The sequence below is a fragment of the Urocitellus parryii genome, chromosome 9 (assembly GCF_045843805.1).
Source record: "Urocitellus parryii isolate mUroPar1 chromosome 9, mUroPar1.hap1, whole genome shotgun sequence".
NCBI classification, from domain to species: Eukaryota; Metazoa; Chordata; class Mammalia; order Rodentia; family Sciuridae; genus Urocitellus; species Urocitellus parryii.
This window is the reverse complement of record NC_135539.1, coordinates 107,933,271-107,948,287: the sequence shown is the minus strand read 5'-3', so window position 1 is coordinate 107,948,287 and position 15,017 is coordinate 107,933,271. Positions and strand designations below refer to the sequence as shown.

The 15,017-nt window shown below is 43.3% G+C and overlaps 2 protein-coding genes across 5 annotated transcripts in view; one reads left to right on the top strand and one right to left on the bottom strand.

Annotated features, from left to right (window-relative positions):
• The window catches only part of Hhat (hedgehog acyltransferase), a 297,519-nt gene extending 293,317 nt beyond the window's left edge, over positions 1-4,202 (top strand). For all 3 annotated transcript variants that reach the window (XM_077802805.1, XM_077802804.1, XM_077802803.1), the window contains one exon: positions 4,111-4,202. In XM_077802805.1, the coding sequence (XP_077658931.1) occupies positions 4,111-4,202 (92 nt within the window). The remainder of the gene's footprint in view (positions 1-4,110) is intronic.
• A 5,420-nt stretch (positions 4,203-9,622) lies between these two features.
• The window catches only part of Kcnh1 (potassium voltage-gated channel subfamily H member 1), a 357,402-nt gene continuing 352,007 nt past the window's right edge, over positions 9,623-15,017 (bottom strand). For both annotated transcript variants that reach the window (XM_026387530.2, XM_026387531.2), the window contains exon 11: positions 9,623-13,773. In XM_026387530.2, coding sequence (XP_026243315.1) covers positions 12,916-13,773 — 858 coding nt within the window. In that variant the 3' untranslated portion in view covers positions 9,623-12,915. The remainder of the gene's footprint in view (positions 13,774-15,017) is intronic.

Sequence of the window (15,017 nt, the reverse complement as noted above, 5' to 3'; positions counted from 1 at the left end):
ACGCACAGTAAGAGGCATCCATTTGAGGCATGCAACAGAATGAATTTGCCACTTGTAAATACCATTCCTGCAATCAAGATACAAAATATTTCTCATCACAGAAGGTTCCTAGTGTCCCTTTGCAGTCCCTCTCCCTCTGACCCAGCTCTGCATAACCTTTGATGTTTTTCTGTGTGTGTGTGGTTATAAATGAGTTTGCATTTTATGTAAATGGATTATTTTGTTAAGGGCTTCTTTTCGCATAATTTTTGTTGTGTATTGTACACAACATAAAAAATAGGATTTTAACCAATTTTAGGTACCATTCAGGGGCCTGAAGTATATTCTCACTGTTTTTCAGCCATCACCATCTACCATACCTGGAACTTTTCTCACTTTCCAAAACTAAACCTTTGTAACCTTTAAACACTAGCTTCCCATTCCTCTCTACCTTCTAGATCGTGGCTGGAAATTCCTTGTGAATTTGACTACTTTAGGAAGGTCACGCAAGTGGAATTATGGACTTCTTTCTTTTGGGTCTGATTTACTGTGATATCTTTGAGGTTCGCTCATGTTGTAACCTGGGTCAGCATTTACTTCCTTTTTTAAAGGCTGAAAATATCTCATTGTACATATATACCACAATCTGTGTATCCTCTCATCTATTGATAGACACTTAGGTTGCTTCTACCTTTTGGAAATTTTGAATAATTGTGCTGTGAGCATTGGTGTATGACTGTCTTTCCCAGTTCCTCTGCCAATGCTTTGGGGTGTGTGTTTCGTAATTCTATGTTGAATTTTTTAAAGGAATATCCATAATGTGGCTGCACCATCTTACAACATTGCCTTTGGTATGTTTTGTTTTTGTAAGTTTTTCAAAACATTTTATTGGTCCATAATAATTATACAGAATGATGGGTGTCATTGACAACATTGTGTTTTAAACAAAGTTTTTCATCAGCTTTCTTTTTTTTTTTTTTTGTCGGGGAGGATACTGGGAATTGAACTAAGGGGCACGCAGCCACTGAGCCACATCTCCAGCCCCATTTTACATTTTATTTAGAGACAGGGTTTCACTGAGCTGCTTAGCACCTTGCCATTGCTGAGGCTGGCTTTGATCTTTTGATCCTCCTGTCTTAGCCTCTAGGATTACAGGCATTCACCACTGTGCCTGGCTCATCAGACTTCTTGTTCTGATTATTTCCTCACTTTACCAGAAGACACACCCTTGGACTTGTTGTACTCCTGTGTGATGATGATCTTTTTCTTCAGTATCTGAGTTTCTGCCTTTCCAGGTCTTTCAGACGGATTTAATTGCTCAGAAAATTTGCTCAGTCATGATAACTTCAAGTAAAATGATACTGCTTAATTTCTCTTAGCTCTAGTTACTTCCCTCTGTGTCCTACCTGGTGCTCATTAGCTGTAGTTATTGGAAAACTTCCTTGTTATCCTATTACCTGTATCATTATACAACTATCTATATCCTATTAACTCTTTCCACCTACATTAGCCTTTATGAGAGAGACTGTTGTGCCATACATCATACTTATATGTGTTTAGCTATGTTTGTTAAGTAATCCACTTTAACTATGTTACCCAATCTTTTGCAACTATGGTCTGACTTACTAGCAACCTGTTCATAATACCTTCAATGCTGCTGAGGTATGATCTGTTAAAACTCATCCCTCACTTAGATCTTGTTTTGTCCAGGTATCAAAAACCCAGTAGGAAGTTAAACGTATCATTGATTCTAGGGACTCGACCTTGAATGTGCAGAGAATGTAGAGGGTCTCAGTTCTAAAGCACCCTTTTAAGAAGGCTCTTTTCCTTTGACCAGTGCTGTACTGTTCATCAGGCTGCATGAGTCATCTTAGTGGTGGTGGTGGGGGGAGAGCATGCACATGTGCTTGGGGTGTGTTGAGGGGCTGCTCAGTGGGGGGAGTGAGGGTTGGAAAGTGGGAAGCTGGGTGAAGAGCGAGATCATGGAAGTCTGAGCAAGGAAGGCCGGGGAGAGGTCAGTGTTCCTTGGTCACAACAGAACCCTTTTTGACACCATCATTTTGTGATGACTGACAAGGCTGTGTGACTGCTCATCATAGAGGCTCTGGGAAAGTTGCCAGAACAACGGCCCATCCCATTTGCTGTTCAGTTTTGGTATTCTGTCCTCATCTGAGCCCAGAGGGAGGAGGGTCTGCCCAAAGGCCACTTCCACCTGCCTGGGTCACATGAGTACTTGGGTAGCAGCTACCTCAGTCAAACCTTGTGCCTATAGGCAACCCAAAAGAGAGTGATGTTAGGGTCTAGGACAGGGCCAGACATGAAGTGTTGGTTGGTTGGTGTGGAAAAGTGACTAGAGAACTTTTTTTTTTTTATCAATTTTCTTATTCCTGGAAAAGCTGGTATCGACTGGGGTTGCATAGTACAGTAGGGTTTTGAGTCTTTTAACTGGATGGCATATACATACAGTAAGAGTAGGGAGATCTTTCAGGGCCTACATATGGCACACACTAAATGTGATGGCACCTCACCTCTGGTTGGCATTGGGGCTGTTCCTCCTCCTAGTCCTACGTGTAGGGTCATCTCCTGATAAGCACAGTGGTCAAGCACAGCTGGGCAATGCCCTAGGCCCAGCTTTGTGCAGGAAACGCCCCTGTTTGCCCACCTCTGAGCTGGCCTCTGGGCCCTCTGTTTACCAAATACCCATTGATGTCTCACGCCAAACACAGCTGAGTCCAGGAGTGCTTCCTGTGTCCAAAGCCCTCTCCCCTCATCCAGCACCTAGAGCCCACTGAGGAGCTCCTGCCGACAAGTCCCCTGATTTCTGTGTCTGAGCCACGGAGACATCTAAGGACCCCCAGGCAGAATGGGTCCCTCTTTCTAAATTTTTTTATATGTTCCTTGTAGTTTTACATGACAGTAGAATATATTATGACATATTATACATACATGGAGTATAACTTCCCATTCTTGTGGTTGTACACCATGTGGAGTTACCCTGCTCATGGATTCATACATAAACATAGGAAATGTATATCCGGTTCATTCTTTCTATTCCCATCCCTTCATTTCCTTCATTCCCCCTTTGTCTAATTCAGTGAACTTCTAGTGTTGCCTCCCCACTCCCCATATTGCATGTTAGCATCTACATATCGGAGAACATGCGGCCTTTGGTTCTTTGGGATTGGCTTATTTCACTTAGGATAATAGTCTCCAGTTCCATCTATTTCCTAGCAAATGCTATAATTTCATTCTTCTTTAAGGCTGAGTAATATTCCATTGTGTGTATGTACTACATTTTCTCTCATATTTCTAGCCCTGCCTGTCTACCTGCCCTTTCCTAGGATGGCCTGATGGTCACATTTTGGGTGGTTTCTCTGGTAGTTTGTCCTTGTCCCTTTCCACCCCAGAAAAAATTGTTCATCCCAACTGACTCAGTTTAAATGTGCTCTGGAAACTGAATCATAAATCCTACTGTGTGTGTTTGCCTTTCCCAAGATGGAATGAGAGTGCCTTTAACACAATACGGAGTCTTTTGATTTTGGTCCCTCATGTTCTCCAAAATCCCCAACCACAGTTAGAATAAGTGAAACATGTAGAAGACATGAAGATCATTAAAAACAAATGCTCAGCAGAAACATATTAATTTTAAAAGATGAAGAAAATATATTCTAAGACAAATATTTGTAGAAGGAATCACTAAAAGCTTCGAGTTTTGAAATCAAATGTTAAATCTGGAGTTTCGATTTCTGTGTACATACAAATGTCACTCATTTCAATATAATGGTCAGTCTATATTTTGAGATTTACTGTGGGCCTCGTGAAAATTTTTTTTTGGGGGGGTTGATTATCTAAAGCTTTAGTCCTCTAAGTACATATTCTTTAAAACCCTGCCCTATTCTAAGTGTTTGCATTTGTCACAGGACACCTGTCTTTTTATACTGAGCCCGTTGGACTGTGGGACTCTGCTTACTGGGGTTTCAACAAGAGCACTTTCAGGAGCTAAAGAGCTGGTGTACAACAATGCCTGTGCTGTTTCTCATGTTGCCTTCTCCCCAGGGGACAGTTTGCCCATGTGGGAAAGTTTGCCCCCAAACTTCTGACCATTCTTCCATCTCTGTTCTCCCCTTACAGGCTGGCCGTGGGTGACCCTCTCTGTCCTGGGATTCCTGTATTGCTATTCCCATGTGGGCATTGCCTGGGAACAGACATATATCATGGACTAGTGCCACCAGGCCCAGGCCAACATCCAAAGCAAATGGTACTTCACCGTGACCTCCTACTCCAAGATAATCTCCAAGGGATTATCTCCTGCTCATCTTCTGTTGAAGATACCTCACTTCAAGACTGGCAGCTTAAGCTCTCATAGAAATTTTACAACCAGACTATCTTCTGACTTCTGGGTCTTAAGAGATTTTCTACCCAAATACTGTCAGTTTCCTGTTGGGTAAGCTGAAGTGCAGGGCAGCAGATCAACTTGCCTAGCTATACAGGGCAACAATTTGGTCTAGAACCCAGCCCCATTGACCCTTTGAGTTCTTTCTCCTTTACCAAGAATTACCTGGAATGGATATTTCTTGATGGAGCACAGAAATCCTGACTAGTGATAGGCCTGTCCTCCCCTGCGTAGTATTTCTGAAACATTTTACCTCCATTTTGGTGACTTCTTTCCTATGATCTACATTGTGGGCTCTAGAACCAGAAGCAGAGTTGGACTTCCACACATCAGCTCCTCAGCAAGGAGGTGACAAAGACACAGCTGGTTCTGATGACCTATGCAAAGATGAAGGCAGTCTTGTGGCATTCTAGGGAGTCTATACCCAAGGAGCCTCATGACTTGAATTCCATTAGGGTAATCTACCTTTGCCTATTCATTCCTGAGGTTTGCAGGGATATATAAACATGGTAATTCCTCTGACGTTTTCCAATAAAGAAACAGAAATATGAAAACCAGGGAATCGGTGTGTCCACAGCCGGGTGCCACTGGGCAAGTCACAAAAGGTGAGGATGGCATCCTGTGGTCTCCATCTCCACTCAGGTCCCCAGTCACCATCCTACTCAGTAGTTCATGTTCGCTGGTGTATGTTGCCCCATTTTGATTCAAATAAAATGGAGTCTTTGTGTTACAGAGAAAATTCAGATTTTTCTAGAATTAGAGTATTCTTAAGGAAAATGTTTAAAATCTCAGCAGTTATATAACTCCAGAAAAAATGCTGGACAGGCTACCAATATCCAAGTGGTAGATAGCTTAGGAAATTTGTTTGATTTTTTTTTTTTTTTGGATTTATTTGTGGAACAGACATTGAATGTTTACAATTTGAATCCATAGTGTATCTAATTTTGGGAGAATTAGTAACATCCCTAGTACACGAATTGTCGTTGAGTGACAGGTGAAGGTTCACTTGAACCTAGCTACTGTCTCTCATTTGTTATATGGTATTGCCTTGGGTCTTGGCTGTGGTTATCAACTTGATGAGACTTAAACTCCTAGGTGCAGGACCAATCATCTTGTTGACTCCCTTTCTTCCTAGCTGCTCTGATTGGAAGAGAGATGGGAGGGAACCAGACATTGATGAGCTGGCATGGGCACAATGTGTTAGTTGAAACAGGACAGAACAGAGCAGCTGGCAGACCTGGCAGCAGTAGACTCCACAGCTGGCTGGATAAAGGAGAAGAGACACGGCAGGAGATTCCGAGGTGCTGAGAAGTTATAATGACGGAATGAGCTTGAGGGAATGCAGTAGAACTTGGAGGAACACTGAATCAGGATTTGTGGTTCACCTGGAAGGGGTGTGGCGAAGTTTACTTGGAAGGAAAGGGCTTGCTAAGAAAAAGTACAAAAATGATTGTTGGGAAGTGTCTAATATACGTAGGTATGTAAAACACAAGATTTGAGGTTTTTCAAAAACCATTTATATAAAAATACATTTAGTCAATCACTAAACTGTCCTGGACAAGGCAGTAGATGTGTTTGAAAGTAATAATCCTGAATTACTTTTATGCTGTGATTCAGAATGGTTCTCGGTATTTAGTAAGCTTATTGTGTTTAACTCTATTTGAAGCCTGGTTAACCAGTGTATGTGTTATGTAGTACTACTGTTTTCTTTAACCTTTTCCTGATCCCCAACTGTAATGCGGAAATGACAATACTTCTTTTTTTATGGATATGAATTAAAATCCTGGAGTTGCTTTAAACAAAAGACCCTTGAGGTGGCTGGGCATGCAGAGCTGTTCAGCTGAGGAGCATCAGATGTGTTACTAGCCCTGGGCAACTTCAGACAGGGTGTGGGGAAGAGAATGGACAAGGTCCCAGGGTCACTTCCAGCCCCAGGATCTTCTGACCTCAACCTGGCTCTGTGGGCAAGACCTGGCTCTGTACTTTACTGCCAAGATGACACCCAAGGAGAGAAGTAAGACACCTGAAGGTCAGTGAAACCTCTATCACTCTGATTAATTCCTGGAACCACAAAAGAGAAAAGTATTTATGCTGTGATTCAGAATGGTTCTTGGTAATTAGTAAGATTACTGTGTTTAACTCTATTTGAAGCCTGGTTAAACGGGGTATGTGTTACGTAGTACTACTGTTTTCTTTAACCTTTTCCTGATCCCCAACTGTAATGTGGAAATGACAATACTTCTTTTTTCATGGATTAATTTGTTGTTTTCAGATTAATTTGTTGGAAGTGACTGCACAGAATGTTTTGTTCTGTTAAAGACCACAGGCCTAGAGAGAGAAATGTATCAGACATATGAAGATCTACGTACTAGGAGAATAGCAATTTAGGTGTGAGTGTGGAAATGGGAGATCCTCTTAGAGAATTTGAGACTGCTTACTTGACTAAATATCAGAAGTAAACTCTAATATAATGCTTTTGCATTTAGCTGACTCTTATGGTTTAGATATTAGGTGTCCCCCCAAAAGCTCATGTGTAAGACAATGTAAGAAGGTTTAGAAGTGAAATGATTGGGTTTTGAGAGTATTAACCCAATCAGTGTATTAATCTCCTCATAGGGGTTAACTGGGTGGTAATTGGAAGCAGGTAGGGTGTGGCTGGAGGAAGTAGGTCCCTGGGAGTTTGCCTTTGGAGTTTGTATTTTGTGAGCTGAGTTTAGCTGCTTTCTTCTGCCACACTCTTCTGCCATGATGTTCTGTCTCGCCTTGAGCCCCAAGGAATGTAGCCAGTTGTGGATTGGGACCTCTGAAACTATGAGCCCCAGATCAACTTTTCCTTCTCTAATTGTTTTTGTCAGGTTCTTTAGTCACAGCAGTGAAAAAGCTGACTAAAACAGATACACCAGTAGAGATCCATACTGTAGGGTTTGCTGCAGTGTGGCCAACATGAGAAGCCAGATTATCAACAGTGCAGGGCTTCACCGTGTAGTACTCTCAGCACGGGCCTCTCTGAGGCCTTTCTTCAGAGAAATGTTTTATCTGGAAACAAAAAAGTCTTCATTTAAAAATAGTTCAATCCCATTTGTCACCCAAAATGTAATATCTGTGATCTATATTACTAGTCCTTTTGACTAATTACAAAAGTCATTCACAAAGGTAGTATTTTGTCACCATTAAGAACAACTAAAAAATTGTGATGTTCAGTGCATCTATTAGTTGACATTTTTGAGATTAATGTCAATCATTTCCAATTTTAATATCACCCTTGAATTATTTTCATTATGATATTCTGCAGGGTAATTTAATAGAGACTGGGGAAAAACATTAAAAGTACTATAGTCATATTATGGCATTAGGAGATGAAGCAGAGACCTGAGTTTAGCTTGTATGTCATAGATGCCTCATCTCTGAATTTAGTTATATTGTCTGTTAAAACAGAAGTGCCATTTTTGAGATGTAGTCCATTGGGTATTAAATAAGAATTCAGATTGGCAATATTGTGGAGTCTTGCCATGAGCAAGAAACGATACCTATTAAAATTATAGCAGAACTGAAATCGTATTGGTGTGTAGGCCAATTTAGAGTAAGAAGTCTTCGTCTTAATAGCTTCAAAAGCTCTCAATGAAGTAGAGCAAGGTCCAGAACTTGTATTATTGATACTGAGTCATTTAGAAAGATTGAGTTATAAACCCTTCATCCATTTTGGAAGGTAACTTCTCAGTGGGAGTTCAACTTTCAGTGTGTTAAATTAACATGTCACGCAAATTTCAGTGGTTCCAAATTGCTGTGGCTTAAAATTTGACACCACTGTGGCATAGTTAGGAGGCAGAACCTTCAAGAGGCGATTAGATTGTTAAGAGAGATTAATACCTTTATTGTGGAACTGGGTTAGTTTTTGTCATAAAGCAAGCCTGCCTCATCTTGTCTTGGTGGCCCATACCAACTTGCCCTTCCAATTTCCAGCATGTTATAAAGCAGTATGAGGCCCTCACCAGATGTGACCACCTTGTTATGGACTTCCAGAACCTTCCATCCTCCAGAACTGTGAGCCTTAATTTCTTATCTTTATAAATTTCATTATAAGTTCTTTTTATAGCAACAGAAGTTGTTAAGACACATATTGTAAAGGTGATCTCTATACACTTATAAAGCAAATGCAGCTCTACCTCAAGACAATATGGCGAAGCAGCACTTTGACACAACCTTGGTGTCTCTAGAATTTTAAGTTCTCAAAAAACCACAATTATAGGTGTCATTCAAGTTAGAGCTTCCCAAGTCTTGGAATAGAAAATGCCATCCTTGCTCTATCATCTTAGGTCAGAACACCCAACTCAATGATTTATTATTATATAAGGAAAGGCAAAAGCAAGCATCATGTATAAAATAGTTTATTACCATAATAAATAAAATTAAACTTTTTTTTTTTACAAATATTATTTGTGCTTGTTTAAAAATGTTGAAGGGAATATCATCAAGGGAGGGGCCCGTGTGTTCCTCTTAACATTCCCAAGCTGCAGATATACAGTGGAGTTCCTGGCAGCATCCTCAGCTGACCACAAAAATAGTATCAGCTTATTTGCACTTGCTTATTCATGTTCATTTGGACAAAGTGACAGATGCAAAGGAAAAAAAATACCAAAAAAGGATTTGGCAGGACTCAATGGAAAGATCATTAATATAAGGAGAAGCCCCAGGATGATGAACTGCTCATGAGTAGAAATGTCCTTGCAATGAAGTGTGGACAGTCTCCAACTGATGCATAAATACAGTGTCTGAATACTAAGAGAATACATTCATTCGGGTAAGGGGTTGCATCCTTAACATACGAGGAGTTCATCTCCTGATACAAGATCTGTGAACTTGTCTTTGAATAACTAATGGATGCACTGGATGACTCAGAAATCACCAACAAAGAGACAATGAGTCTAAGAAAAGTTGAATGGCAAGCAGAGGGGGCACCTCCAGGGTATACAAGTACAGTTTTAGAGGTTCCAGAATAAGTCTGATATGCTTGTATGAGAATGAAGTTTCATTTGAAACTCATTTAAGCTTCAGGTAAATTCACATTGATTATCTTGAAGTGTGGGGGCAGGGGTAGACATCAAAACTTTTCACCACCTTTGGTGAGAAAACGAAGCTTTCTCTGATGGCTGCAGTTGGTTCTAAACGGAGAGTGAATTCTCCTCCTGGTGCAGGGTTGAGGAGGACCTGGTGAAGGTAATTCTTATTGAAGCAAGTGAGAAGGCAGTAACAATGACTTATAGGAGAGGGTATCCAGGGGTTAGAGTGTACCCTCAATGGACTTCCTCTTTAAGCAACAGTAAGAAAGAGGAGAGGAAGGGGCATTGGCAGCTCCATCACAACTGGAGTTTCATTCAAAGGTCTTAAGGCTAAACATCTTTATTGCAAAACATAGTACATTCTGTTAATCAAATGCATATCAGCAACTTCTATCACCACCAGGGCTCCTAAAATGTCCTAGAGTGTATGTGTGAGATGTGGTTGGTGCAGCAAGTGGAAATAAGAATATTCTCCAATTAGTATTCCTAAAGAGTTCTGACAGCATCCTCACACCAACTTGGCTTAATACTTTCACTTTACACCTAAGATTTGGAAGATAAAGCTTGACACATGGGGTAAGATGGTGAAGTGTATTTTTGCCCCTTGCCCAGCTATTTCCACTTTTGAAGATTCTAGGAAAGGAGCTGATGTATTATTAACAACACAGAAGATCCAGGAGGTCAAGTGTAAAACAGGGCTCAGGAATTGGGCCCAAGAGATCAAAAGCACTAAATGTATTTCCAAAACAATGAGCACAGTTTTAAAACACTCGGGACATGTTGTAGCCTTTTTAGCAGATGTAGCACTGCATTAATGCAATCAAGTATTTGCATTAATTGTGCACTAGACTAGAGCTTTTCAACCAAATGGCTGCCTCTATCCAGCAGAAGAACTCTTTGTGGGCTGTGGGATGGCAGCACATGTTGCTGGAATTGGCACTTTCTACCAAGAACCAACACATCATCTTGTTTCTCAGACTTAATCTATACCCCACACCCCCATCAGCAGGGAAGAAGAGTATGTTCAACAGGCAGCCCTAAGTGACAGGGGCAGGACCTCCCCAATGAATGACATTCAAAATATGCAGAGATCAGGTAACCAGCACTTACTGGACAACGGTGCAACATATTGGATGCCTGTCCCCTCCAAAATGAAAAATAATGTTGTAAAAATATCTCTAATTTTCCTGAAGTCTAAATGTTGGGTCTAATCCCTAGCAACCTTTGGTTTCCTTAATTCTTTTCAGCCACCAGATGGTTTCTGCTGGAAGGTGTAGGTCAGTGGTATCTGAGATTTGTGGTCCTTGCTTGGGAATGCGGAGTTGTATCCTGGCAAGAGTTAGGTAGGTAGCACAAAGCAGCCTGTGGCCAAATACACGTAAAAGGAGTGGCTCATTGAGAACTGTTTTTTCAATGGAAAAAAAAAACTAAGATCCTTAAATGGACAATAAATGCAGATGCAGCCATACTCCCGGTGTTCTGTCCCCTCCAGGAACTTATATTGTGGGCTCTGTAGTCCAGAGATGAGCAGAGTCCCCCTGAGGGGTCTGGGCTTCCCGTCACTATCTCACTTTGATACTAGAATGTATTTCTGAAGCTCTTTCCCCAAAGCAGGTCTGGACTTCAGAGCCTCATTAGCATCTTTGCTCTCGGGCAGGTGGTGTAGCAGGGGTAGATATTTCTTAATGGGTAGAGCCTCTCCCCACTGGCTGTGAGGTGCTGATAGAGGCCTGTCATCAAGTCACCAGAGAAGCAAAGGAAAAACCTAGACAGGTGTTTCTAAAGCTGGGGTGATTAGGGGTTCTGCCCTAAAGTAGCAGGTCCTAAGCTTTAGAAGCAGGTCCGTGAGCATGTTGAAGGAATAGCGAAGTGGAACATTTAGGGGGCAGATAGGATTATTCCAGATATTTTATAGCCTATGCCCCAAGGATTCATTAGCAGCTGCTCAAGTTAAAGTCTAATGCTCACCCAGCTTTAGCTGGTCACAACCAGGTGTGACTTGGCCTTGGGAAATGACACTTTCCTGGAGGCCATTTGAGGCCAAAAGCTACTTGTGGACATGCCTTTGACCTCTCAGGGCCATCTCTGGAAGCTCTGCACAGACAGGTGAGATCCAGGTCCTGGGAAATGCTGTGTGGACGGGCAGGCTCATTTTGGAAATGCTGACTATCTTTGGTAGGGCAGGTCTCCACCTATCAGGTTCCCTAGGGGCACTGGAATTCAGAATCTTGACAGCAAAGCAAAACCAGGGACAGGGTCAGGACAGTGTGGCAAAGGTCAACAGCCTGGATAAGGGCTAGCTGTGGTCCGACTTCAGGGCTGCGCTTCTGCCTTGCTTGTTTAGAGGGTTAGTGTCCCAACACCTCACTTGAGGGTGTGCAGTTCTTTCTTTTCCTGAACCTTGAGTAACCTGATCCTAGCTAATGAAGCAGCAAGTGTCCCTGAGCATCATGGGACTGGGGCAGCCCACAGACAGTTCTCTGATCAGATATTCCCCCATGGACCGGTTACTGAAAAAACTCAAAACTCTGCTGTTGTGTTCTTGTTTATCATGGTCCTGTCTTCATTTAGTAGGAAAGAGGTTGCTTTCAAATAAGGCCAAGCATGGCTCCCAAGTGTCCTTTAATGACCCCATGCAGTGTACAAAATACAAACTTCTGAAGGACAATCCCCATGAGAATCAAAATATAAACATATCACTTGCTACAATCATTTTACTGAGGTCATATGTGTATCTGTGAGTAAAGCAACTCTGGGCTCACGCCCCATCCTGCCGATGCTCCATACCCTGAGGAATGCCATGGGAACACTCGGGAAGAGGTCGGGAAGGAGAGTAGTCTGTGCAGTGAGGCCTGCGGCATGGAGCAGGGCCAGAGGGCCACCCACAGCCTCCCTGTCAACGGTCCCATGGGAGCAAGCTATGACTCGGGCAATAGAGTCCTTGGAGGCCACAGGGCCCTACCTGTACCTACTGTTCAGCCTTCAGCAGAGATGTGTGAAAGGCTCTGTACTCCCAGCTCCCCTTGTCCCAAATGATAACAGGAAAATAGATGGTGACGTAAGACAGGCTGTACAAGGTTGGGGAACGCTGGGAAGTCCCTGCCCATACCTTGGTCTTTGGGGGTGTCAGTGAAGGAGCTCTGCATGGTATATACATGAGGGGTTCTCTGTACTCTCCCGTCAATCCCTAAATGGCTGGTTCTTCTTTTCTGGTAATTGTAACCTTTTATAAATATCACGGTAGTAAAAAAATTTAAATACCCTTTAGACGGCACACCCTGCTTCCAGAATTGTGCAAAGACTGTTCAGATGTGGCTGCCATCTTGCAGGGTGGGGCACGAGATGCTTCCTTTTTTTCTGAAAAGAGCATGACCCCACCTGAGCCACTGGTCCCACTTTGAAAATTGTTGGTCAGGTGTGGTGGGGTGTTGTCTAGGGCAGGGGTGCAGATTTTTTTTTTCTTTTTGACCTTTTTAAACAAACCTCTCAGCTGGCCCCAAAAATGTCTCTCTCTGAATCTGGGGACTGAGGCCTCGATATTTCAAACAGCTCCTGAGGCGACTGAGAGGATCTTCTGGAAGTTAATATCCTGAGTATCTCCGAGAGCTGTTTCTCGATATTGGTCATTTTGGCATTCAAGGCCTTGATGTCCTCCTTGAGCTCGTGCTTCACCTCCAGAACTGTGGCCTGCAGCGTCTGCTCGGGGATGGGGTAGAAAGAGTGCTTGACCTCTGCCAGGATGGGGCTCCGGTCCTGGGGACTCCTGGCCTCGCCCGCGTTGTCCAGGCGCAAGTCGCTCTTGGTGATGCCGCTGTCACACGAGTCTGTCTTCTTCAGGGTGGCCTCGCCTGAGGCCTTTGACCTCTCGGGGAGCGTCTCCATCGACTCGGCCTTGGATACCTTGTTCCAGTCCTCGCCCTTCCCACAAGCATCTTTGAAGCGGGCCCAGCCTTTGCGCTTGGCACAGTCCCCGCCACCTCCCTTGGGGCCCAGGCACTCGGACCCCGGGGCATGCAGCTTGGCGTGGTCTGACACCACAGAGGTGGAGGCCGCCTGGAAGGACACGGGTGTGGCAGGGCTCTCTCGGACCGTGACCACGCTGGCCTTCACCAGGCAGTGGTTGGCTGAGCCATGCTCCGTGAGGGTGTTGCCCTTCTCCACGTCCAGGTCATCCAGGTCGCGGCCCCCTCTCTCCGCCGCCAGCCTGGCCTCTTTCTGCTGTCGGAACCTCTGGAAGAGTCGCCGGACAGGATGGTCAGGGGGCAGGATGAGGGGGGCTTCGTTCTTCCGTTTCATGCGCTCCTCCTCTTCCCGTTTCACGTCACTAATCTTCCGGAACACGATCTGGAAAGAGACAGAATGACATGCTGTGTTAACAGGCTCCAGCAGCCCAGGTTGGCCATTCTGTCTGTCACGACTCTGTCCATCTCACAGGCCTCTGGGACTGTTCTCCTAGCTGATATCACTTTCCTTTTCTCTAGATCAGGGAGTTGGCACCCACTGACATCTTCAGGAGGAAGAAATTCCATCCTTGATTTCCCCCCATTTTCTGGGAATCTGGAGACCCCAAATAGTATCCTCCCAGCAGATTGTCCTAGCTTTTGCCCTTGGTCCGCATTTAGCATGTTTTTACCTGCAATTCAGAATTAGCTGGTAAGCGTTTAAAAAAATCACTTTTCTCTTGTGACCTCCATTAGAATCTTCAATAGGGGAAGCTCTTGAATCTAAAAGCAGCAGTTCCCTAGAGATTCTGATACACAAAAATTGGAGCATTGCTGATCTAAACCACACTCTAGAGCCAGAAAGTTCAAGTGAGTCTCTAGGTATGACTGCAGCTAGGGCTGCCACTGACAACTGTAGATCTGAATCCTACCCATGCTTGTTTGTGACAAGTAAAAGTTCATCTCCTCCAGAAGCCCTCCTTTTCTTGGGGAGTTTACAGTAGAACAAAGATCCTTGAATATACACTTGATCTAACGATAGTACCCAATACTTGGGCATTGTGTGCAGTGCATAAGGGAAGTTCAATGCTACTTCACTCCTGTAAGATTATTGAGACATACGCTATTATTACCCTCTGAAATTGGAAAACGTCACATATCAGGTAAATTGCCTGTAAGAAACCATAGATCCATACTGCATGAAGAGAATAGACAGTAGATGTGAGATTCTGGCTCTGAGTATGTATAAGCTGAAAATTACAGGGTTTTCCTTGGCCATCATCTGGTTATTGGGAAGGCCTATAATTTCTAACTTTCATTGCACGTGGCATTTAGACTCCAATATATGACCCATGCCATATCCGGAGGTGAGGGAAGCAATAGGTTGTCTTTTTAATATTTTTTTAGTTGTCAGTGAACCTTTATTTTATATATTGATACATGGTGCTGAGAGTTAAACCCAGTGCCTCACACACGGCAGGCAAGTGCTCTGCCACCGAGCCACAACCCCAGCCCCATAGGTTGTGTTTATTTTAATGTGAATTGCTCATTTTAGGACCAGAGGGATTGCAGATGGAAAAGTAGCAACAAGGCCCCATATATGGGAGAGGACCAGCTTTTCCATCATCCCAATCTGGAACACCTTAT